Source organism: Eschrichtius robustus, chromosome 16 (assembly GCF_028021215.1).
Source record: "Eschrichtius robustus isolate mEscRob2 chromosome 16, mEscRob2.pri, whole genome shotgun sequence".
Taxonomy (NCBI): Eukaryota; Metazoa; Chordata; class Mammalia; order Artiodactyla; family Eschrichtiidae; genus Eschrichtius; species Eschrichtius robustus.
In genome coordinates this window covers 44,727,913-44,754,591 of record NC_090839.1, presented here as the reverse complement: position 1 = coordinate 44,754,591, position 26,679 = coordinate 44,727,913, and the positions used below count along the sequence as shown (strand labels likewise).

The following is a 26,679-nucleotide window of genomic DNA, read 5'->3' as shown; positions in this document are numbered from 1 at the left end:
TTCTGCCATCTTGTTGCCACCTTCTTTCTTCTGTTGCTGAAGATGCAGTGGACTTCAGCGGTAGCAGCCCTGACCACCCTTTATATCGTGGTTTACAGTGTGCAGAGTTCTTTCCTATGTGTTGTTTCTTTGGAGCCCCACAGTGATCCTCCCAGGATGGGCGAATTGTTATCGATTTCCATTTTGTATCTGAAAGGATCGCTGATTGGGAATTGGAACTCAAACCCAGACCTTCCTCCAGAATGTATGTTCTTTCCACAATGCCAGAGTCACCTTCTGGTCCTGGTTATTCTTGACATTGCCTGAATACATTTTTTTTTGTTGATTTGTTTTTTTTGTAGGAATGAATAATTGATTGGAAGAACTGTTGATTTTTTTCTGACTTGTAACTTTTTTCTTGGAATTTCTAGACATTAAATATTATTTCTCTTCTTATGAGTTTTGTTTTTCAAGAATTGCCTTACAAGTTTCTTTGCAATTCCATCGTTTCTTCGTACGCCTTATGTCTCCTTTTTGCGCTCTACATTTTAGCTCTTACAGAAGAAAAGCCTGGGTATAATCATTGTGGCAGTACAGTACAGATAACCTTGTGTGCTCGAAGTTGCTGCTTTAGTTGGAAGATTAAACAGTATGCTCTACAGAAACCTGATAAAGAGAATCCCCGCCAATCCCCTACCCCCACTTCAGTTTTGCCCAGACCTGAGAATTCAGTACAGTTTGAACCAAAACTAGGGCTCAGCAGAAATCAGTGAGTGACGATGAGTGGTATTTTTCTTGGGTCATTAAAGACACTGTAGAACCAGGAGGGAAATCAGCTGGTTTTCCCTCCTCAGGTCCTCAACTGCCTAGACTCATGTTTGGTAATGAGAGCTACATGACAGCTACTGCCACATTCGTACTAGACCTGTTATTTAGTCTTTTAAAAAATCATCCATCTAATGATGGGTTATCCAGAGACAATGACCATTAAAGTTCTTTTTGGTCTAGAGAAAGATGGGGACATTTTTAATAGCTTCAAGTTGAAACATTCATCAGATCATTCAGTATTTCCAAACCTTGAAACAGTGTTGATCAATCAACTCAGATCTACATGGATGAAATAATCTGCTTTTAGTGAGAATTGCAGATTCGAATTTACTGGAAGGCCAGTAAACTCAGGATATTCCACAAGCATTTATATCCAACACAGTTTGTCATTTTCTGGGTAATTTATCCTTGATAACATATAGATATAGATACATATCAAAAGGAAAGAAATACTCCTTTATTTGAAAACCCACATTTCTGTTTCCTGATGTGCGTCTTTTAAACTCACTTTAAAATGAGATGCAGTTCATGGTGGTTCTACATGTCGAGCTGTTGTTAAGTCCTGACCCTGACCTGGAGCAGATGTGCCATGTGTCTTAGCAAATCCAGGTCAGTTGTAGGTACTAAGCCTTCAAAGGTGGCGTGGGACCAGCCCTGGGTCCCTTCACAGCACAGGCAGGCTTCACCTTCTGGAGAGGAATGCAAGCATGTCTTGGCTTTTTGCCACATTTGTAACTTACATTTGCTCACACAGGTTACCTTTATGCCCCGTTTCTTGTGACGTGGCTCATATTTGAGAAGGTGGTGGGTCCTCACCATCTCTGCCCCAGACCCCCATTTTCAAACTGCTGGGTCATAGTAGGAGCTTGATGCAAATAGCTCTAATTAGAACTATTACTGTGGCATGTGTGGTTGAAAAAAGAGGGATTCGAAATATGTGCTATGCTGGGAACAGAGAAAGGGGAATTACTAGTTTTGTTAAATCTGATAAAAACCCAGGTTTGCCTGTATTTTAGAAGCAAAGCTTGGATATTTGGCTAAGAGATCAGCCGGCCGTCCTGAGCCCTGACCTTGTCATGGTTAAAGCATATACTGAATTCAGCCATCTGGTATGTAATTAGAGCGTTTAGGGGAGAACGTTGATGACTCCCTTTGGAATCGGTTCACTCCGTGCCCTCTGCAGTGCCGACAGCGAACCTAGTGGATGTTAATGCTGCTTCCTATTAATTTTCTTAATTTGCTCCTTTTGAAGGAGACAGCCTGAGTAGGAAAAGATTCTAATCTGAATATTCAAAACGTAGCCTGTGTTCTGTCTGTTTCTTTTGGCTGAGGACTGGACTATAATATTTCCCCAACACTGGAAAAATAGTGAATTTGTTGACACAGGACGTTGTTTTGTTAAAAGCTATCAGAAAAATATTTCTCTGTATCTTATTTTAAAAGACTTTTTTTTTTTTTTTTTTTTAAAGAGGACCATTTTTAAAGTCTTTATTGAATCTGTTACAGTATTGCTTCTGTTTCATGTTTCCGTTTTTCTGGCTGCAAGGCATGTGGGATCTTACTCTCCAACCAGGGATCGAACCCACATACCCTGCATTGGAAGGCGAAGTCTTGACCACTGGACCGCCAGGGAAGTCCCTAAAAGATATTTCTTATGTACAGGAATGTAATCCAAGTTGCTAATTATGTACTTTTCCTTGACCGTTTATTTCTAAATAGAGCCACTCTGTGGTACATTTAAAATTCCTTGACCTGTCCTACATATTTATCCAGATCTTCTGCGAGATGTGCTTCCAGACATACAGCCTTTCATGTTTCTTTACCTCCTAGCATGATGTGTCACCAGCTTCCCCTTCCACGTTTAAGAATCTTCTTCGCTACATGTAGAGAAACTGTGACTGATTCCAAAATAAATAATTCCATAGAAATTTAAAAGCTCTCATAAATAATGGGATATATGATACAGCACACATTTGCTTGTCTACTGTAAATCTCAAGATATTCAAAATATAGCTCCTTTCAAATAAAAAATAAATTTAGGAGACATTTATGTTAGTTTTCCTTCCTGCCCAACATAAACATAGTTTAGGAGAATGTCAGGAACCTTTCACAGTATATCCTGAGAATTCGACATTTCTCATCAAATTGACTTAAAAACATAGTGTCTAAAAATTACGTTGCGGCAGTGATTTGATGGAAGCACATACTCTTGATTTTTCTCTATACTTTTGCTCAAATGTCTTCAGATCCCTGGCTTATTCTTCAGTTATTCATTTCTGCAGGTGTTCATTTCTCTACACCTGTTAATATTTAGTTACTGTGAAATCAGTGAGATTGAAGTAAACTGTGGTCCCAGATGTTAGTGGGAACTCTGACAATATTTCTAATCCCCAACGTGCAAAAATAATGAAGAGAAATATCCTCTTCTCAGCAATGGGTTCAGTTATTCTTCACTCTCTGGTCCTGAATGGAGCAGTGGCTCTTGTGTACCATCTAGAATAGTTTCTTGAGGTACACGTGCGTGTGCTGGGATGTAAAGGGCCATCCTGGATTTAGGCGAGCTACATAATAAGACCCAGTTTCTCCTAGGTAACTGGTCTCTACGTAATTCATATACCCAGTTAAATTATCAAAGGCAGTGATTTTTTTCTGTAAGGGATTTATGAGCCTATGCATCAAGCAACTTTCTTTTCATTAGCAATTGATTTCACAATTATGCATTCTTAGAAGTAGAGAACTTTCTAGTCTTAAAATGCCTGTGTAATAACCAGACCATCAGTTACAGTCTTAACGCCCTTTGAAAGCTGACATATGAAAAAAGAAGGTTAAGGTAGCGTTTGCTAACTTTAGCCTATAATCCATCTAGAGTAGAAAAACCTTGTCTTTGTTTAAAACTTAATGCAGTTGAGAAAAACTAAAGGTCTTAGAAGTTACAGATACTTTGTCAAAGTTACTTTGTATTCCCAGGACCTGGCCCTGTGTATGGTCCATAGCTGGCGCTCAGTAAAAGACATCGATGTTTGATTCTATATCCTAGGGGCGCCTATAGGGAAAGGTGTTTAGAAAGTTAAGTCTCCACTGCTCGGTTAACAATGTACCTGGGTGGTTTTGGCTGCAGTTCTTCCTCAGGAAAGTTCACGGTATTTGGATGGCAATATCTGTATATATGTTTTTCACTCAGTGACCCCATCATAACTTTCTCATCCTGCTGTAATTATCAGTTTACTTGTCCCACAAGGCGGGACACGGCCTTGGTCGCAGTTGGGTTCCTGCCACGTAGAGGAGATTTGGCAAACATCGTGCCCATTTCCACTGACGACAAAATGGAGGTTCAGAGAGGGTGGGTGACTATTCCTCAGAGACCAGCTCCGAAAGCTCGGATTGAATTCTGAGTTGCCTCCAGGTGACGGCCATGTGGAATCCAAGTCCCTCTTCTGTGATTGCTTCAGGGAAGCAGACGGTGGTGGAGTCTCCACCAAGTGTGTTAAACGTGTTGGTATTGTCCTCTGCACCTTGTAGAGAACCCATAACACATGTGGTAACACACTGTTCCTAATCGATTGGAGGGCAACATTTTTCCCCCCCTCTCTCCCCGTCCCCCCCTCCTCTCTGCACCTACTCTGTGCCAAACATCAGCCCAGGTATTTCTTTACTTTTCTCAGTGAACTAAAGGTTTATAACGAGGGCACCCTTTCTTCTGCCAGAACGAGCCTTCTCTTCCTCCTGGAAAACTCCTATTCATCCTTGTGTACCCGGCTGCAGAGCCCCTTCTCCACGAGGCTTTCCCATCCCCTAGCTGGGGTTGCTGCCTCTCCATTTAGGAGCACCAGACCCCTAGGGCGTTGTTCTAGCCCAGGCGGCACTAACAGCACTGCTCTGGTTTATCACTCTGTGTGTCGACCGAGCCTGAAGGGGAACAATTTAATCGCTCTTCTTCCTTCCTCCTTTTCCCCGTTCTTGCCCCTTAGGGGGGAGCCCGCAGCCGTGCAGGGAGAGCTCCTCACCCAGTCAGCTGCCGCGAGGGCCTGTTGTTGTAACTGGTAGGGAGGATCTGGCTTCCTCCTGAGGTAGAGCGAGTGGGTCTTCTAAACTAGTGTTACCAGTTCTTGCTTAAAAGCCCGGCAGCAGCAGCCCTTCTGCTGAGGTTGTTCTAAGCTCCTTTGCGCTTCCTGACACCACAGCTCTCCACTCCCAACTCCACACACACACACACACACACACACACACACACGCGCGTGCACGTGCTCACACTGTAGCAGTGGCGTTCCCAGGTGATTGTGTCACATGTGGAAGAGAGTTTATGTTCCTATTTGAAAAATACAGTTATAAGCATGACATAGAAGGTTTCAGAGCTAAGGCAGCAGAGCAAGGACTGCATGGCCAAACCATGAAGGCTTTGAGGTCAAAGACATTTCTTAACATGAAATGTGTTTGTTGAAAATAAATAAAAGCACTAGATTATTTCTCTGCCTTTTCACCTTCAAATAGATAAACCTATCCCATGTTTCGGGAGATGTCTACATTCATAGTAATTTGGAAATAATACTGTTAGTGGATTGAAAGGTCTTTGGCAATACACGTATTGAGAAACTCTCTTTTTAGGGATTTCCGCTATGGTTTTTGACACCAAGGACAGCTAAACAGGTGCACCACTGCAATAAAAGGAATGGTGCTTGTTTGGGGTAACCAGCCACACAGTGAAAAATTAAGATGCTCTAAAAGGCTTTGGTAACTTCATATCGTGCCAATGTGTTTACACTGTCAGCTCGATGAAAGCAGCCACCTGAGGCAAGTCACGTGCCTCCTTGTCATCCAGAGACCTGAGCTTTCCCATGCACAGCAAACCTGGACCATCCGTGCTACACCTGGCCGAGGATCCAAGGGTCCAGGACCCCTTTCGGCCTCAGGGAAAGGGAGCTTGTTGCCCTGTTGTCTTTTTGGTCAAATCAGTGAGTTTAGCTGTATAACCATGGGGTTTCCATCTTCTTAAATTCTGTATATGTTGAGGTGTTTATTGGCTCAGTTTATCTCAGGTGGATGGACTTACTTTAAAATTTCATGAAAGCTACTGGGTGAGGTAAGTCAGGCAGAGAAAGACAAATATGATATCACTTATATGTGGAATCTAAAAAATAATACAAATGAATCTATATACAAGACAGAAACAGACTCATAGACAGAGAAAGCAAACTTACGGTTACCAAAGGGGAAAAGGGGCAGGGGGATAAATTGGGAGTTTGGGATTATCAGATATACACCACTATATATAAAATAGATAAACAATAAGGATTTACTGCATACACAGGGAACTATATTCAATATCTTGTAATAACCTACAATGGAAAAGAGTCTGAAAAAATATTTATAACTGAATCACTTTGCTCTACACCTGAAACTAACACAATAGTGTAAATCAACTCTAATTAAAAATAAAAGAGTGGATATATATGTATGTGTATAACTGATTCACTTTGCTGTACACCTGAAACTGACACAACATTGTAAATCAATTATACCCCAATAAAAAATTTTAAAAAATAAATTGATAAATAAATGTCACGCTAGCAGTATAGTGGTGATGCATGTGGGCTCTCTCGGTTAGCCTGAGTTCGAATCCTGACTCTACCACTTACCTCTAAGTTACCTAAACTCTTCTAATTTACCTAAGCTCTGAGTCCTGGGACTCTCATCTGATAAATTGGGTTCATAATGGTTCCTGCCTCCTGGGGAGAATCATGAGGATTAAACAAAACGACGCACATAAACTGTTCAGCACAGTTCTAGGTAATAGTATGTATTCAATAAACGCTAACTATAATTATGATGCTAACTATAATTATGATTTTAATTATTTTATTACTGTTACTGCTTCAAAAACACATCTTATGTTTTGTAAAGCCCTCCGTTAGTGTTAATGATAAGGATTGTTCGGAGATTTCCTCCCATTCACACTCAAGAGAATTCCTTTCTAATTTTTTTTAATGCCTCTTCCTCAAGCACCTCCGTCTTCCCACCATCCAGACCGTAGACATTTGTCAGAGCCCAGTTGATTATTAATCAGATGGAGCCTAAAGAAAACACTGGGGATTCATTTTAATTGTGGTTTAAAGAGCTTTCCACACTACACTGCCTTATAAAAATGCCTAGAAGTTAAAAATGAAGTGCATTTGAATAAAATCTCCAGCTTTGGAGCTTTATGTACAGCAGTCTGGTAGTCTGTGAAGAAAAAAGAAGTTGTTCAGTGATCAAGACTTTTCAGAAAAGAATGTGGTTTATACCAGATTTTTTTTTTTTAGAGTCAGGATATATAATCTGTCCTTTTTTTCACTTGTTCTTATAAATTGGAAGGAACATCAAAGCCAAACAACATTTGGAAGTGCTTTCGCCCTACCTTTTTAGAATAGTATCCCTAAAGAAATGGTCTTTTGTCATGAGAGAGACTTAGCATTTCTCTTTCAAAGGAAACCATCATTTTTCTAAGTAAACTCTACCGGTCTGATGCTCTTTTCTTTGCTTCAAACGCGTTTCCTCCGCCTGGCCGGGCGGGGTATTTGCAGTGCAGTGATCTTGGTCTCTCTCTTTGTTCTCCCATCTGATGTGCCTTTGATAGCGGATGGTGTCTCGCTCTTTGGGAGCAAATCCAGACAACCTGAAGGACCCCATCAAAATTAGTATTCCACGCTATGTTCTCTGCGGCCAAGGGAAGGACGAGCACTTCGAGTTTGAGGTCAAGGTAAGTGTCCCTTCTTTACTCTTCTGGAGGATGGAGGCTCGAGGCTCTGCAGTGCTGTCTTTTTTCTAAATGGAGCTACAGCTACGTATGAACGTGTTGTTTTGTACGATACTGGTCATGCCCTTCTTTAAACTAGTATGTGAAAGTCTAGGCTGGAGCACATGGAGGGAAGTTACCCCATAGAAGGTAGTGGTGGCTGGGGAGTCCGGCTGACATGGAAGTTACTGTCACCTACCAGCCCCCCAGGTAATGTCACCAGCCACCCCAAATTGCCCAGGATTTTCCTGCTTTCGGCACTGACAGTTCCACACCTCGGGAAACCATTTGGTGCCAGGCAAACCAGGACAGTTGGTCACCCTACCATGGGCTTAGGCTCAGTTTTTTAATCTATAAAAGTGAGAATAATAATATTTATGTCACAGGGATATTAAGTGCGTATAAAGTGCTGACTCCAGTGTTTGGTAGATAATAAAGAATGCATTATAGCTGTTGCTGTTATTTCTACTGCTATTTTCATTGTTTTTGTTTCTGTTGTTTGTAATTAGGAAGCTTTCCTAATCTGTTTACACATTATTTGATTTATACAGCTTTTCAGGAAGAGAAGGGCCTGTTTCCTTACCTCATACTTCCCCAAATAATGTCTTCATCTTATTTCTAATTGACTTCCATTGACTCATAACACTTCATTAAACCCTGCTGGCCGCCATCCCCTCCTCGAGGAATTGATGGTTAATCGCACGTCATTTTCGAGGGTAGGCGAGGGTGTCGTGTGGTGTTCACTACGGTCCCCAGCATCTGTCTGCCAGGGGGGCATTCCTAGAGGTGGTTTTGGTCAGATAAACGCCAGAATCTGGATGTTGAGTTCTTTAGACTCGGATCCTGCTTTGCTGAGTGACCCAAAGTCTTTACCTTCTCTGAGCTTCAGTTACCTCATTGGTAAGATGAGGAAATTGGGCCTCACCAGTGGTTTCCAGATTTCTTTTTAGCTGAACCCCTTTGGTCAGGGAGTCTCATAGGAGGAAGAACACTGTAGAAGCAGATAAGCGTGGAGCTGCTTGCTGTGGGGGGAGGGAGGGCGGAGGGATCCTGAAGCCAGCACCACCCCCCCGCCCCCGCTGCTTCCCCACTTCCTGGCTGCACCTCAGGGGACCCCTGGGCTCGGGGGGATCCCCCTCCTTAGGCACGGGTGCTCCTTTTCAGTCTTCCTGGAGAAACAATGCAAATAACTTTCCTGATTAATCAAGGTTTTAGATTCTCATTTCTGCCTACTGAGCCCCCCCCCCTTTTTTTTAACAAAACTTGCACGTTAATTTATATATTTGAGGTTTCTGTTGAGAAGACATGATTCCTGTGTGCCGTTGTTGGTGGTTGAACTTGACTGGCCAGATCCTGCAGTTTCTTTTTTTTTTTTTTTTTTTTTAATTAATTAATTTATTTTTGGTGGTGTTGGGTCTTCGTTTCTGTGCAAGGGCTTTCTCTAGTTGCGGCGAGCGGGGGCCACTCTTCATTGCGGTGCGCGGGCCTTTCACTGTCGCGGCCTCTCTTATTGTGGGGCACAGGCTCCAGATGCGCAGGCTCAGTAGTTGTGGCTCACAGGTACAGCTGCTCCGCGGTACGTGGGATCTTCCCAGACCAGGGCTCGAACCCGTGTCCCCTGCATTGGCAGGCAGATTCTCAACCACTGCGCCACCAGGGAAGCCCGATCCTGCAGTTTCTTATTAAAATGTTGCACCATGTCTGTGATCCGGTGCTTCTACTCCTCCTGACCTAATGCCTGATTCCTGCCCAGTTTCTTTTGTCAGCCATTTGAAACTGTGTGTGTGTAGAGTTCCATTTATACATATTTAGAGACAGTTTCCTGAGGCGTGTTTGTATTATTTCCGTATTTTTAAATTAGAGGATAAAGACTGGCTTTCACCAGTTCAGAATTTGAATTCTTCAAAACATAGAACTCACAGCACTGGAGGACATGCAGTGATTTTAGTTGGTACATAGATTTATTTTATTTCCATAGATAAATGTATTAATAAAGTATGACTATTAAATCGATTTCATGCATAGAACTTCAGTCATGAATAAAGAAGATATTTAATTTTTTTTAACTGAGTCGATTTAAATAAAAGTTGCAAGCAAATTATAGACCTGGCCATATGCAGATCTGGCTAAAATTGTGAAGATGCAACTGTAAAGGCAAGTTAGAGAAACCAAATATGGGAACTATCTGGCACCTTTCAGAGTCTAGGCTGGCCCTCTCTGGACTGATCGAAGCCCTGTCTGAAAGCATGTCATTGTTCTGCTTCCTTCTGTTCTCATGCCAGGTATTGCCATCTTTAGCACCAGGAAAGGACTGTCAGCATTTGCCTGGAGAATTCCCACTTCTCCAAGTAGGAAGGGCTGCCCTGTGCATTTACAGGGAGGTGGGCTGATGGTCTCACGTTCCCGTGGTGGGTGGAGCACCCCGTCAACAGAAGCATCAGGGCCCAGTACTAGAAACAAAAATCCTGGGAATATACTGTCCCGCCCTTAACAAAATAGACAAAAGTAGCCAAGCTCCAGCAGAAGCGTAGCTGTCTGAAAAGTGTCGGGGGAGTGTTACTCCTCCAGGTAACCTCACTGTGCCTCATCTGCGCAGTGGGGCTGAGGAAAGCCGCAGGCTGGGTTGGTTTGAGGACTGTAGGAGCTTTTGCACGTGAAGTGCTTGGAGCAGTGCCGGCCACATCCTAAGTGCTGCATAAGGTGTCGGGAATGAGTGAGATTTTACCCTTGGAATCCCCTTCATGACGTTCAATGTGCTATTGTGTCTTTATGAGGATTTGGAGTTTCGTTTTGTCTTTTTCTTCGCTTTTTGGTTGTTTATTTCCTCTTAGTGTCCTGAGTTTAAAAATGAACTATGCCAGCCTTTTCCTTCCATCACTTTATTTCATGCACAGGCAATGTTTTCTAGAACAAGTAGTCACACTTCGGGTCATATTTTGGCTGCTACTGAATTCTTTTGGTGAGCCAATGGCTTTAAGAAGAGGAAGGTAGAAAGTATTATTTTTAGAAAAGTCTGTTCTGTTAGTCTTAGATCTTCTTTGAAGGAAAATATGATGATAAGGTATATAGATATTTTATATCTGGTTCATTTAAGGGGCTGAGCTGACTCGGGCACACGCAGGTCCTGTTGGGTGCAAGTCTCCCCAGTCGCTGAGGTGACAGGTCCCCAGGAAGACGCTGGCTTGTGGAGGGGTGGCAGCCCCAGAGCACTTGTCTCTCAGCTTTTCCCTCACCCTTCCTGTTCCCTCTGCCTCCTGCCCTTCCCTACCCACCCTGCTTTAGATAGACTTGATTAGTTCTTTAGATCATTCCTTCTTCCTGTGCAATTTCATTTTAATCCCAACCTGGTAGCTCCAGTCCTCCAATCCGGTCCGTTCATTGCCAGATGAAGCAGTCATGATCCTTGTTAAAGGGATGCTCAAGGTAGGCTGCAGGGAGGGGGTCTGCGGGGAGAGAGGGAGAGAAGAGTGTTTCCCAAATGCTTGTCTTCTGGTCCCCGATGAGTCCCAAGGAGGTTTCCATCGCTGGGCTTTAAAATGAGAAAAATAGAGTTTTTAATTCAAAAGGACTGTCTTTTATATCTTCTCTGTTTGGGGGATTAAAAACAACTTTCTTTTGTGAACTAACGGTGAGAATGGGTAAGTGTAATGTTTTTGGGTTTGGGTCATATTTAATTTTTTAAATCGACTTCATTGAGACATAGTTTACATCCAGTGACATACACACATTGTAAGTACAGTCTGATGAGTTTTGACATATGTGTACACCCCTGTAACCAGCAGCCCAATCAAGATTTAGAACTTTTCAGCCATTCCAGAAAGTTTCTCCAGCACTGACCTGCTCTCTGTAACTACAGATTACGTGGATCTGTTCTGGCGTGTGGTGGGGCTGGGACCAGGTGGCATTTACTCTCCTGGGTCTGGCTGCTTCCACTTCACATGCCTTTTGGAGATTCATCCATGTGGTTAAGTGTAACAGTAATTTGTTTCTTTTTATTACTAAACAGCATCCACTGTGTGGATACATCACAGTTTGTGGGTTGGTGTCTGTTTCGATGTTTGCTTCTGACAATACAGAAAGCTATCATCTCAGCGTCACCTCTGCCTTTATTAACCCTGAAGGACTCATGTGAGAACCCCTGGGTCAGGGTATCTGTTCCTGTTGTTACCCTTGCAGTTATACCTGCCAGTGTCTGCCAGTAGCACAACCTTCTGGAACTGTGTACGCATTTATGTTGAGAGAGGTGCATCCCGCCAGCTGATGTCAGAGACAGACAGAGGAGCTGAGGGTGTGCAGGCTGGCTCCTCCTGGAGAAGAGCACATTCTGTGCTGAACGTGGTCGAACGTGGCCTGCTGGTCAGCAGAGCATACCTGCACAGTCCGTGCTTGTGCGGAGCTATAGGCGTCACAAGTAATAACCCCACCCGGACCACAACAGTTATCTTCAAACTCCTGCTTCCACTGCTTTTCAGTGAATGATACGTGAAATCAATTACCCTGCGTTATACTTGCCATCCTCAGTTAGCTAGGACCAGACTGGGTAGAATTTAATTTTTAAATTGCATTTCAGCATGACACAAAATCTGTGCTTACGGCTAACAGAGGCTGTCATACTCTGATGTCACAGAAATAAGCTGATGTCTCCAGCATAGTTTTAAATCCCCTACCTTTTAACTTATGTGTTAAAATGATAATATAAAGAAATAATCTAACGCTGGTAATTTTCTTTTTAATGTTTTGTTTCCTGAGAGTTTTCATCCCTCTAAAACCGGAAGTCATCTTCACAGGAAATTGTCTTCCTGTCTCCTTTGGCGAGTGTTGACATGTACGCCAGTGTCCCCCCGCCTCCACCCCCACCCCACCCCTGTTACCCGGTTTACTCCCGTCACAGCCACAGTCCCATTTTCTTTTCTCGGTCGTTGTCGTGTTTATCGCCAGTCTTTCCCGTAGGTGTCAGCTCCACGGGCCCTCGTCAGCCTGTGCAGCCGTGAGGCCCCAGCCCTTACACGGGCCGGGCTGGGAATGGGCCCCCGTACAGATGACTGTGACGTGACCCACACAAGCCTGGCCACAGGTGTTGTCATGGGGCAGAGCCTGTTTGGGGCTTCAGGGGTTACGTGGCTGGGTGTCCTTTGTAATCAGCCCCTCGGGGGCCCCTCGTGCTCCATATCTGTCGACAGGTTCATCACTGATTCGCCCTCCCTTCCTCATCTGGGCCCCCGGGCACTCTCCAGCCCCTGCTCCTGGAAGCCCATGTGGTGGTGTCGTCTCCTGTAAGGAGGCTTCTGGCACCTCGTATTGTTCAGGAGAGGACAGGTCCCCACCTTCTGTCACGTGGCTGCAGGAGCTCAGCCCTCGTGTCCACTCGCAGACCAAAGGGATGCGAGACTCCACGGTCTACAGGGAACACACGACGCCCAAAAAGCAGCCCGTGCCAGCGTGCTCATCGGGCTTTTGCTGAAGGCACCGCGGTGGCAGTCTCCTGTCCCCACGTGCCTGCTCATGTTCTCTGAGTCCTGGTCGGTGGCCTGAGGAGGAGAGGCAGAGAAGACAGGAGAACGAATGACAGCGAGAAAGTCTAACCTCAGGGAACACGCCCAACGCAGACCTGTAGACCCTGCGGGTAATCCCTGAGCACCCCAGGTGGTGGTGGGCGTTTTCTTTTTGAGTTTTTAGGTCTGTGAGTCCTGCCTCCTAATTTCAGTCTGTCCCGTCCCAGAGCCCGGGAGAGGTTTAGCCCTGAGCGCTCTCCCATCTGCCGGGTCCTCCCTCGAAAGAAGAGACCCTGCAGGTGAGATGGGATAGTGGTAGAACCTCAGGGCAGCCGAGGTTCAAGTTGGAATCTTGCTTTTACATCTGAAGGACCACGTGCAGGGACCCAGGGACCAGGGACGACAAACCGTGGAACAGCATTAACTTCCAGCGGCAGGAGCACACTGGCCATGGATGATGTGCTTTATTTGGCCTGAACAGACTTTAAAATTTTTCGAGTGAGTTGTCAACACTTCAGACTTGGGAAATCTGACGTGGAAATCCAGATTTCCCAAGCTCCGTAAAATGTTTTACACTGACATCTATCAAGCACCTTCTTCGTCCCAGGCACTTTGCCAGACCCTTCCACAAGCGTGGTAGATGTACCAAAATGAGGATATTATTTACAGTTAATGAACGAGGAAATTATGAGTGACTCGCCCAGGGCCACACAGCTACTAAGTAGATCTAGGTACCAGATGTCCATGGGATCTAAGTCCTCTGAGCCATCCCGGTTCCCTTGCTTACTCATCTTACTGTACCTTCTAAATATCACTACTTTCTGCACTTTTTGGAAGTTGAGGCCCTAGTGTTGCCCTAGACAACGTGGCCATTTCCAAATCCTCACTTGTTTTCAAATGTTACTGTTATTTTTGTGTGTGCTTTAACTTTTATCTTGAATTCTGGCCAAGTCACAGGCACTTCATAAATTGGCACTATTAACGTTTTGACAAACCCGGAGAATTTGATGGTGGATAGTCCTGCCAGGAAGCATAAGGAGGAAATGCCCAGAAAATGTGCAGTTTGGGAGCTGAAGAAATCACATTTATAGTCAGGGAGATGTCTTTTTATTTGGCAGAACAGAAATAAGAGCCATTTCAGTCTATTAGATAAACTATGCACACATACGTCTTTTAGAAACATTCCCAACTTGATAGAATATAAATGTTCAGAAGGATTTGTGTGTTGGCGTCTGAATCTCTGCTTATTAGTAACTGATGGATGCTCTCCCGCGTGTGCATTAGCAGAGCTGAGACAAATGGAGGCTTGCGTGAGCTGTGGTCCATCCATCTAGATTCAAATACTCAGTTTGTGGACTATTTTCAAACATAAATATCAAGTGGAAGAAATAACCTTAAAAGAATCATATTTTATCCTAAGGTTTTTTGTTTTTTAAGCACTCCTCCCATCTCTTTGAGAATGTTGTCTTTCACTAAAAAAATAAGAAAAAACATCTTTCCCTCCCCCTATTTTTACACAAAACAACTCAGCTTTTATATTGCTGTTACTTGGGCAGTTGTTTATCTTCACAGAGGTAATGCTGCAGACATGAGAAATGGTGAAGAGGAAATGAGATTGAGTCACAAGCACAGGAGAAAAGCAGTCATCACCTTGTGATCCTACCTTGAATTTCCATTTCAAGTTTGTTTTTCCGCCGTAAGAATATATTAATATTTCCTTTCCTTCATTTCAGAATTCTGGGAGTTTTACATCTCTTCCTAGAGTAAAATTTGTTTTAAATGAAATCACAAAATGGTTTGAACTCCCCTTTTTGCAGTTGCTGCCCACGGGTACCCTGGCCTTTCAATATGTGTAATAAAAGGGCTTTTTTAGGAATGTGGTCGCGGTGCAGGAGTTACCAGGTACTGAGTACCCCAGCACTCTGCTCGTTGCTTCACGTTTTTTAGTTCAGCTATAGATTAGGTGTCATGAGCTCATTTTACAGATGAAGAAACTGAGGCTGGAGGAGTTGCATAATTTAGCCAAAGTCACACAGCTAAGTAGTGACTGAGCTAAAGTCAGGATCCAGGGCTGTCTTAATCCAGAGCTTTACATGATCGCATTCTCCAACGATGACTGGTAGAGAGTTTGCATTCCATGCTTTGCCTCTGGGTATCTGAGTAATTTGCAGGAAAATTGCTTAGGCTGTCATCCTCCCAAGTTCTCACAATTTTAAGATAGAATAATCCCCCACTTCCTCTCCTGTTTTACCGAGTTGTTAGGGGAAGGAAGAAGTATTCCTTAGTAATGATCTTAGATTTGAAAGGCATCCACCTTACCAGAATATTCGGGTCTTTGTACGTTCTTTCCATTTTACCTTCAAATTACCATATAAAGTTAAGTATACTAAAATAAACGGTATTATCCCTATTTTGAAGGTGCTGAGATTGAAGCATAAAGAAGCCATTCTCTCTAGTTATTGCAGAAGGCTGAGATTTGGGCCAGCTAGAAAGCCCCATTTGATCTTGCATCACTTCCTGTTATGCGGAGGGTGCCGTAACCAGCAGTCCGCCGCCGGGCTCCTGTCTGCGTGGTGCACTGGATTCAGACCAGGTTCAGGAGCCAGAGACTCCAAGGCCCCTTGTTGGTGATGCATCTACACAGAGGATGTCTGGGGCATTTCCTAGATAATAAGGCTGAATAATCTTATACCTGCTTGGCTTTGTGAACCCCGTAACCACGCTTCCACATTACCAGCAGGCGGAGACGGATCTAGGGTTGGACCTTAGTCTCCCCTCTCCCTGCATCTCCTCCTGCCAGGGTCCGTCTTCTTCCCACAGGTGGCATGGAGACGGGATTTCTGTAGTTGGTGGAGCTCTAGTTCAAGTTCACAGAGCCCACTACAGTGGAGGGGATGCAAGCTTGGCTCAGGAGCTCGTGACATGGTTGGAGGACACAGTTCAAATGGCAGCTGTCCCCTCGCCTCCAGTACCCTGGATGGTTGCTGACACAGTGTCTTTTCCTTTGTGTCCACTTGGTTACAGAGCTCAGCACTCCTTTGGGTTCCCCAGAAAGAAAACTTTGCTGCAGTTTCCTAGGGAACCAGAGAAGGAAATACATTGCACATCTCAGAGCAAATAACTGAAAATACCCCCTTAGACAATTGTGTTCTCCCCCAAAGCACCAGTGTCACCCCCGCTTTCTAGATCTCCCCTGGGAACTCCAGCTGCTGCCCCCCTGCTAAGGGTAGTGGTGGGGTGTCAGCTCCAGCCCCCTTCCTTGGCCTGTATCCCCACACCTGCCTGCATACCCAGGGGACCATGACATTCAGAAACAAAAGGTTCTTCAGTTAATAGGACCCACCCTGTAAAGGCAGTTCAGAGACCACTGCTTGTTTCTTGATGTGTTTTTTTCAGGAGTTTTTTTCACACACCTACCCGCACTCATTCTTACCCCCAAATTGTTTATCACTAAATCAAGACTCCTCTCTCCCAAAGGAATCTGGTAAATGACATTTTCTTTGTTTTACAATTCTTTACCCCCTCCCTGTCTCCTCTAACACCTATTGTCCAAAAACTTCATTTACGGGTAAATCAGAAAAGACCTGAAATGCAGATCATTCTGCTGCCCACATTTCAGGCCAGAAAGGGAATAAGAAAAATAGCAGGAGAGTGTTTACTGAAGAGGCTCTGGGCTCCGCTCTCTTTATTATTCATTCACTTATTATTTAACAAGTATTTATTGGTACCTGTAACATTTTTTTAAAAGACCACACTAGAAGTATCAAGATATTGAGGAACAGAAGAGATGAATAAGCAGTTCACGTACTCTGGGGTCAGTGAAGTGGGGGAGGGAAACACGCAGAAAATAGAACAGTGCGGAGCAAAGGGGGTCATGATGGGCACCTGGGAAGACTTCAGGTTTTGGTGGGAGTGAGAGAGGGCATTCTAGGCAGCAGGGCACCGGGACAGGGCCGCGGGTGGACGGGTACAGATGATGCTTTGGTAACAGGAAGTAGTACCGCTTGCGGCCAGCCCTGGGGAGGAGCTCCTTTCTGGTAGAAGCGGAGGAGGACAGTGAAGTGAAGCTGAAGCGGTCTCGAAGGGAGCGGGGAAGAATGCGGTAGCAGCGTCATTCTGAGATGGGCTGAGAGGCTGCTCTGGAGTTGGGTGTGGGCGACCTTAACATCTCAGTAAAACGGCATTGTCCGTGAGGATTGAAGATCTAGAGTGTTTGGAAATACTCATCACAGAAAATGTAATTTAGAAGGATTTCCACGTAGGAGTGACCCTACAGAGTTAAAATAGCGTACATTTAGTGTCAGTGCGTCCCGCCTTCCTGGGGAGGGGTAGTGAGGGCGCTCTGCAGCAGTTCCGGGTAGCGCACAGGACAGAAGGGGGTTATTCCGACAGGGTCCCACCAGAAGGTCTAGGGAGCTAGGGATTTTGAGGCAGGAGGAGTGACCTGGAATCCAGCCTGAGCCCTCGGTGAGTGATCAGAAGGGAAGAGGGGCTGGGAAACAGAGAGAGGTTAGAGCATCACGCTGGAGACGGACATTGGATGCGGCGCACTTGGTGTGAGCGTCCCCATCAGAAATCTGAGAGCGCTGGGCTGTCTGTCCTCGGAAGGACTGGGCCGTCCTAGAGGTGGACCAGAGCGAGGGGTACTGGGTGGCGAGCTGTGATTACTGGGGTGCTGGCCTCTCCTCCCACCTCCTGGGTAGTTCTGTTTGCAACATTTGTCTGTAGAGATTTTAATGAAATCTAATGTATTAATGCTTGCTATTTATACAGATTCAGATATTTGTTATCTATTCATATTTCCTCAAGCATGTTCATAGTTATGTTACTGCACAAGACTGTATTTTGCAGAAATCTGGCAAAACTTGTTTTAGTATATCTTAGGGTGGTATTAGACCATTTCCTCCAAGCTATTACTAAATACAGGGAATTTCGTTTGTATATACTTGATGTAGCTCCTCCAAATGTTGTTTAAAAATAAATGTTGTTGAGGAGACCTCTACGAGTAACTGCTTATTTACCTGGGGCCAGTTAGAGTGTTTTTCTTTGGGTGAAAAACTGTTGATTCTCTCCTTCTTACACAGATAGATATACACAAGCAAATACATACTGATGACAGGTCTTAAAATCAACACTCCTTAAACCAGCAAAATATGTATATAACATAAATTTGTGGAAAGCACTCAGTTGAGAATTGTTCATAGTGAATGCAGTTCATCTTGTGGACACGTTTATGGTGTTTAAGTTGCACTTGATCATTTTATGGTCCAGAAAAGATGGAGTTTGTATCAGCAGACTTGTTCAGTGAGCGAGAAGTAATGAATTTGCTCCTCAAAGCCACAGAGCAATGATGCCCTGCGTTTTCAGCATGGAAGAGAACAGTTGAGTGTTTTGACCTGATGTGTTGGGTGTACTGACCTTCTGTGCCTCTTCTCTGCATCAGCACCTCATCCTATGCCCAGTTTTAATTTGGGGCAAAATAGGACTTTAATGTCTATTTCCACTTTCTGTGTAGTTTTCCCAAATTTCACGTGCGCTGTTTCCCCAGCTCTCAAAGTGGAGTTGTCTCTGTTACAGAGAAGGGATTTGACTGTCTTCCTGTGGGGAGGTGACCACGTGGTTGCCTTGCGCACCATTTCTGTGGTGCTCGTGATGGTCTTCACTCATCATCCTTGTCCTCAGCTTGTTTACGTGTTGATAGGCAAGGGGAGATGTAAAGTGTTTTATATACAAAGCAGGAACTTGAGCCTTTGTAATCCTCGTATTTAACCTGGATTCAGGTGAAAACTTCATGGGTAAAGTATTTGGAAATCTCTCTGTGCCTCACTATAAACTTGGGTTACAAATATATCGAGAATGCACCCTGTTCTCAGTGCAGATAAAACAAAAAAAATGATACCATTATGTGACTAATGAAAATAATCTTTGATTCAGATGAACCTCAAAGATATTACCAGAACAGAGTTAGTGGAACCAAGATGGTGGAGCCTTACCTTCTTTGAAAAGCAAAATAACCTTAAGTGCATCTCTCGGAGAACTACCAGCACCTGATATGGTGCCGACACATAGTAGTAGCTCAATAAACGTTTATTCCTTCAATGAGAGGCCTCCCACCACCACCCCAGCTACTGCCAAAGGCCCACTCCCTTAGAAGGCTTACAATCGTGTAGGTTAGAGAGACGTTTATATAATTAATATCGGTTATATAAATTAACTAGTATAAGTTTAATTCTATCATTAATGTCCTGTGACGTGTGCTCTGATCAGAGTGTGAGCTGCGTGCCGGGGAGTCACGGAGGAGGGAGTGATTCTTCCAGGGAGAACGGAGTGGAAGCAGGGGTGCTGCCAAGGGAGGGACTGTGGTTGGACACGCGCCCTGGAGGCTGAGCAGGAGGCCACGGAACGGGTGGACACTGAGGAGGCCATTCGAAAGACCCTTCCAGAGACCGACAAATGTGCCCCATTTCTGTGTTGACCAGTTGTCTGAAGTGTGAGATTTTTTTTAATCCACTGGGAGCTGGGGTTAGAAAGGTAGTGTTGGGTCAGCCGGGAACAGGTCCTGAATGCCATGCTAAGGGCTTTGACCTTGAGAGGGGAGTGGATGGAGGGGAGTGGAAAGCAGGAAGCTTGTGAAAGGGTAAAGAATTTGGAGAATTTCTCTCTGCCTCGCTATAAGCTTGTGTTGCAGTTATACTGAGAATGCACCCTGTTCTCTACAAGCCACCACATCTGATTTGGGGGCAGCAACCCGCAGAGGTTTACAGCAAGGCTGCTCAAACTTTACCCTGCATCGGAAGCCCCTGAAGATTTTGTTAAAACACAGATTTCTGGGCTCCACCCCAGAGTTCCAGATGAAGTGTGGGTGAGACCTCAGGATTTGCATTTCTAACAAGTTCTCAAGTGAAACTGTTGCTGCTGGTCAGGCGTCACACTTTGAGAACCGCTGGTTTAGGTTATGGACTGAGATATCGAAGGCAGAAGCTGCTGAGATCTGTATGTGGGTTTATTAATGTGAGTTTATTAAAATATCAAGACGCGAGGAAACAAAATGAACCATTGCCCAAAATGTACCCATAATGATCTTCTTTTTTCAGTATTTTGGGGAAATTATATACAGTGTTAATGGTTCCAGAGAGTCCCCACCCTCTTCATTAATGTGGGACTCTTGGAGACACCAGTGTGACATGGTGAAGACAAAGATTCCTCTGATCCCCTTACAGACCTCGTTGAGCCCAATTCACAGGAACACACGGCTTTGGATAGCTCTCTCCCCGTCAGGCCATCTTCCTCTGTCTCCTCCCAGCTCCACCCCCGCTCTCCCCCTGCATCCTGCATCCCATTGTGAGCACTGGGGGCTGATATCGAGAAGCAGGAAAAAGTGGATTGGATGCTTTTGGGGGCTCTCTCAGGGACTTTATCTTCCCCTTGCTGTCTTGTCATTTTGTGCCCAAATGCCCTGATTCTGCTGCTCGGGAAATCACTCAGCCGCAACTGTCCTCCAGAGACTTGGTATGTGCAAGTTGTCAGGGAAATTGCCATGCCTTATAAAGGCATTATTCTGGGGCCACCCTGGGAAAGAGGAGTGAAACCCAAATTATGAGGTGGGTGTGAAGTAGCTGTTGAATTAATTAGAGATTTCAAAATATGGTCTGACATTAATGAGCTGTGAAAGCAACAAAGAAGAAGAAGCAGGACTTTCCTGGTGGTCCAGTGGTTAAGACTCTGTGCTTCCAATACAGGGGGATGTGGGTTCGATGCCTGGTCAGGGAACTAAGATCCCATGTGCCATGTGGTGTGACCAAAAAAAAAAAAAAAAAAAAAGAGGAAGGCACCACAGGCCAAAGCCTCACGAGCTGGTGTCAGTTATCCGTATCTGTATCCTGATTTTGCTGGAGGCCATCTCTTCTACCAGAGAGATGAACAAAGGCCTTGCTGGTTCATTGTTGCTAAGCCTGAGTACACTTAGGACAAGCCCATCCGGGGGCTCCATCCTCCAGCTCTTCATCAGGATGCCCGTGATATGTCAAGTACTCATCTAAGGTGTAGTGAAAACCAGCTAAAAATCCCAGTTCTCCTGGAGCTTATTCTAGTGGGGAAGAGAGACAAAAACAAGACATATTAAGTAAATATATACAGGTTACGTTGTTTTATTGCACGTCTCAGATATTGCGTATTTTTACAAATTGAAGGTTTGTGGCAACCCTGCATTGTCACATGATGGTTAGCATTTTTTAGCATTAAAGTGTTTTTTTACTTAAGATATGTACATTGTTTTCTTAGACATAATGCTATTGCATACTTAATAGACTACAGTATAGTGCAAACATAACTTTTATATGTACTGGGAAACCAGAAAATTCGTGTGACTCACTTTATTGCAATCCGCTGTACTGTGGTGGTCTGGAACCCAACCCACGATATCTCGGAGGTGTGACCGTACCATGTTAGGTAGTAAGAAGTGCTTAGTAGAAAAATAAGAAGAGAGAAGTAAGTAGTGTGGAGATGGGGAGTAAGGGGGTGCAATTTTAGATGGTATATCCAGAGAAGGCATCACTGAGAAAGTGGCTTTTGAGCAAAGACTTGAAGGAAGTGAGGGAGCTAGTCACGTGGAAAGAGCATTCCAGAAAGAGGAAAGATCACAGACAAAGTTCCTGAGGCCACACTTACTGTGTAGTATGTTTGATGGGTTCTAGGTAAGCAAGGAAGGCAGAGTGAGCAAGGGAAAACGTGGTGGGAGATGAGGCCAGGGAGGGGACAAATTGTAGAGATCCTTGTAGATCAGCACAAGAACTTGAACTTGTACCCTGAGCGAGATGGGACGCCTTGGCAGGGTGTCCCATTCAGCAAAGAAATGGCCTCATCTGACAGTTTTTAACAAGATCACTTTGGCTGCTGTGTTGAGAAAGGAATGAGGGGAATGTTGGGGGGAGGGAGACAGAAGCAGAAGCGAGGGGACCGGGTAGGAGGCTGTTAAACATAGTCCAGGCAAGAGGTGACGGTGGCTTAGACCAAGATGCCAATGGTGGTGATGCTGCAAAGTGTCAGATTCTCATTATATTTGGAGTGTGGTGGAAAGGATTTGCTGACTGATTGGATGTGAGACGTGAGAGAAGGAGGAACATCAAAGATGGTGCCACAGTTTTTGGATTGAAGAAATAGAAGAACGGCATTGTCATGACTGAGATGGGGGAGCAAGTCTGGATGAGATTAATTTTGGTAAATTTAGCCATGTTAAGTTTGAGATGCAGTTAGACATCTAGGTAGGCAGACATATCAAGTAGGCAGTAGGATGTACGAGTCTGGGTTCAAGGGAGAGAGATGAGCATCCCGGGAATCATTGGTGTAAGTTTAAGCTATGAGATGGGATGAGATCACCAAGGGAGTGAGCTCAGGTAGAAAATAAAACACGTTCAAGGACTAAGCCCTGGGACACTTTGATGTTTAGAGGTCAGGGGGATGAAGAGAAATCCAAGCAAAGAAAACTAAGGTAAGAGAGGCAGCAGCCTGGAAGCCAGATGAAAAAGATGTTTCAAGGAGGAGTTGTCGGCTCCATCAAATCCTGCAATAGGTCAAGTCAGATCAGGGCCAAGAATGAACCCGTGGTTTAGCGTGAGGTAACCTGTGGCGGTCGTTGATGACCTTGGTAAGAGTAGATGAGAGTAGCTTGAGTGGAATGTGAGTAACTGAGGCTGGATTGAAGGGATCCTGGGAAGAAGGAAATTGATGACATCAAGAATAAACTCTTGCAAGGAGTTGTTTATAATAGGAAGGACAGAAATGGAGTGGCAGTGGGAAGGGAAAGGGAGGCCAAGATGGGAGTTTAAGGTGAGAGAAATCCTAGCTAGTTTAGATGCTGATGGAATAATCTAGTAGAGACTGGGGATGTGTTGGTGCAGGAGAGAGAAGAGAAAATTGCTGATTGCAGTTTCCTTCAGAAGGCAGGAGGGCGTGGAGTCCAGAATCCAGCATTTAGGAAGAGGGGTTGGCCTTAACCAGGAGCAGTGGTGTACATCCCACGCCCGGTAGCAGGAGGGAAGAGGAGGTACAAGGCCGATGGTGGCCGTGGTGGGCTGAGGGTGGTTGTGGGAGTGTTCTTTTGATTGCTTCCACTTTCTCAGTGAAATAGGAACTCAGGTTATCATCGGAGAGTGAGAAGGAAGATGGGGTAAACTGTTTAGAAAACTCTTATCTAAGAGAATGGGAGAATGGATGGAATGGGGAAATGTGGTATGACTGTTTGGAGGCATCCAGGCTGACCTCAAAGTGGTGACTGTGACTTTAAAATAGGACGAGGCAGCCATTTGGTGGCATGTTTTCCTTCAGCCCCATCCTGCAGGTACAGGCTGGGAGTAAGCAGACAGTTGGATTTAACCAAGATCGTGGTTTAGCTTAGTCAAGGGAATTTCAAGAGCAGAGCAAAGAGATTTGAGGTTGAATGCAAGGGAAAGGTTGTAGTGATCGCCCATGGTTTCCAAGTCGGGTGAGGGAGGAACCAGGGCAAAGGTCAAGGAACAGGAGGTCGGGGTGTTGGAGGGATCGTCTGTTGGTTGATGAAATTACCAAGATTCATAGCAGGAGTTCCATAGCGTTGGAGCAGATGACAGTGAGCAAAACCTAAGACGTTCAAGGAGTCGGGGATGTGACTACGGCGAATTGCCTGCGAGAAGGATGGGTACAGGTAGGATCCGAAGGTGTGGGCTTCACGTAGGTGGGGTTTTAGGAACGGCAGAGGAGCAGTGGTGTGAAAGTTGGATGGAAGTACAAGAGCGTCTACCAACCTCCCAGCACAACAGGATGAAGAGTGTGGGGAGAACACAGTCCCTACTTGAGATGGCTACAGGGGAAGGGGTCCCTCGGGGAGAGCCAGCTCTCAGTTAGAGCGAAGGTGAAGGGGATGTTCCCAGAAGAGGCTGAGGATGGGGAGATTTTGCACTTGACTGACTGTGGGTTCAAGAGGAACAGTGGAAGCAGTCGGAGATCCAGGGAGCATTACAGTCTGAGGGAGGAGGGAGACCCAGGCTTCTTCTGTGACTTTCTCTGGATTCCAAAGTCCCAGGACAGGATAGTTTCCCTGTGAGCATCCTGCAGGAGAGAGAAGAGAAAACTACTCCCGGGTCACGGGTGTGGTTCTCTTAATTCCTGGGCTTTCTTGGCAAGCAGGCAGTATCACGCCCACTCCTGTCCAGGTCTCTCCTTGACACCTGGGTTGCATCCAGCCAAGGTGGCACATTGCTGTGCTCTTGCCCTAAGGAAGCCCTCACCCCCTTGCTGATGGTGCACAATGGGGTCTGTTGAGGAGGAGAGAGCCGGGGAGAAAGCCCCCAGCTGAGCTGCCAGCAGCAGTGTTTCCCAAGCTTTGGTGACATTGGTACTATTTTTACTAAATGATTTTTTTGGTAAACATACTTACCTTTGTTTCCTTACAGAAATACCTTTTTAAAAGAAACTCACAAGAAGAAACCTGCCACAATTAAAACATTATTGTAAATGATGAATATAGAGCCAGAACAGTGAAAGTTTTAATATGTACTTCCTTGGATAACCCAAAATCGTCTCATTTGCCACTCGGGGAAGTGAGTGAACCTGCGGATGGCTGAGACTCAGGACTCCCTCCTCCTCCCGAGGCCCCCTGCATGGGTGTCCTCCCCCTACTGATCTCTGTGGTTTACTGATCCCTGACTTTCCTGCTCACCCCTGGGGTGTACATGCAGGAGAACCAAAAGCTGAATCACCAGCCTGAGAAGGGCGTTTCTCTAATGTGCGGGGTAAGGTTTCCGGTACAGACATGCGGCCCCTGCAGAGGCCCAGCGTGGGAAGGAGTGTGCGCTTCCAGGGAGTGAGACACTTGCGGGAGGAGAGGCGGCTGCACGCGGTCGGGTAGAAATATAAAATCTGGGTCTTCTTCTAGGAGTAGCGTGAAGCTTCTAGGGGACTTAAGGGGGGGGATGTAGAATGATCAGACTTAAGTTTTTAAAAAGCTCCCGTCAGTTGTGCAGAGAAGGGATTGGAGGGGCAACCGGATGGAGACACTGGGAGAGGCCTGGCCGAGGCCGCGTGAGACCTGGTGGCCCGGAGTGAGATGGCAGTGGCAGTGAAGGATGGAAGGGTAGAGCGCTAAGGAAGGTCTAGGAGGTGAGAGGTGCAGGACCTGGTGCTTGTCTGACTGTGGCGTGTTGGGGGGACCTGGGGACCAGCGTCTGTCTGGTGTGGCTTGGTGGATGGTGGTGACATGCACTGAGATGAAGTAGAGTTGAGATTGGAGAGAACGGGTGGATATGTTTCACACAAGCTGACCTTGAAGTTGGTGTGTGGCATCTAAAGAAAGACGTCTCCCAGTTAGGGACATGGGTCTGGAGCTTGGAGGAAGAAGGGTGGGAATGAGATGGGAACTTGATCAGGAGCCTGTGCCTCAGGTGTGACCGTGGAGGCTGGTGGTGTCTCCCAGCCTCTCTCGGTCACCGTGACCTTCGTATGTGACTGATGGGCACCAGTGTCCGCCTGCTGTCCAATAGGAACAGTAAGTTCCACTACTGGTTAGAGGCTGGACTGAGAATTCCTCCTCCGAAATAAAGCAAAATACAGTGTGGGTTTTGATACTAATGATCATTGAGATGCAGAGAGAGTTTGTTTTTTTCATTTTTCTTTGTCCTCCTCCTTCTCCTTTGTCCTCCCTCTTCCTTCTCCTCATCCTTCTTTTTCTTCTCTGCTGCTGCTTCTCTCTTGTCCATTGCGGTGGCATCTGGAAACCAACACTGACATTTTATATAAAAGTGTAAACATTTCGTGTAGGCACATCACTGTAACAGAAAGGTCACGCTGTGGGATGTCCTGTCTGCACCCCACGTGGAGAGTGGAGGGACACTTCTGATAAGCCGTGAAACTCTGTGTCCTTCGCTTTACAGAGTCACATGCTGCTCGTAATCATATTTGGGAAGCAGAGTTGCATGCTTAAGCAGAGTACAGTTATTATTTGTAAGTCTTATTTGTGCCGCTAGATTAATATTTTCCCTTCTGGAGAAATTTACATGCTAATCACTTTTCGTTAATTTTTAAATTATTTTAAACAAATTTAAACAAATTTTTGAATTATTTTAAACAAATTAAACAATTTGTTTAATTTGAAGCAAATTATTTTTTAAGATGCATTTTTTAATTGTTTTAATTAATTGTTTAATTAACAATTTTTTAAATTGTTTTTTTAAGAACAATTATATGATTGTTTTATTGGTTTTATTTTGAATTTTTGAATTTCATTTTATTTATTTTTTTATACAGCAGGTTCTTATTAGTCATCAGTTTTATACACATCAGTGTATATACATTAAACAAATAAGAGGAAACAAATTTTTCCTCCAACTAATGCTGATTTATTTTGCTTTTCCTGGTGAATAGATCACTGTCCTGGATGAGACGTGGACCGTATTCAGGCGTTACAGTCGTTTCCGAGAAATGCATAAAACATTGAAGTTGAAGTATGCAGAGGTGAGTTAAGAAATAATTATCTCCAATTAAGAACATTTGTTTTATAAAGTAAATGAGTTGATTGCATTATCAATCCCCCCCCCCTTCTCTTTAGGTATTAGCTTGTAAGTGTCACCAAGTTTTATTTCA

General features: G+C 44.8%; 1 protein-coding gene across 2 annotated transcripts in view; it reads left to right on the top strand.

The window, feature by feature from the left end:
• KIF16B (kinesin family member 16B) overlaps positions 1–26,679 on the top strand; it is a 289,874-nt gene that overhangs the window by 194,317 nt on the left and 68,878 nt on the right. For both annotated transcript variants that reach the window (XM_068524339.1, XM_068524338.1), the window contains 2 exons: positions 7,418–7,540; positions 26,461–26,550. In XM_068524339.1, the coding sequence (XP_068380440.1) occupies positions 7,418–7,540; positions 26,461–26,550 (213 nt within the window). The remainder of the gene's footprint in view (positions 1–7,417; positions 7,541–26,460; positions 26,551–26,679) is intronic.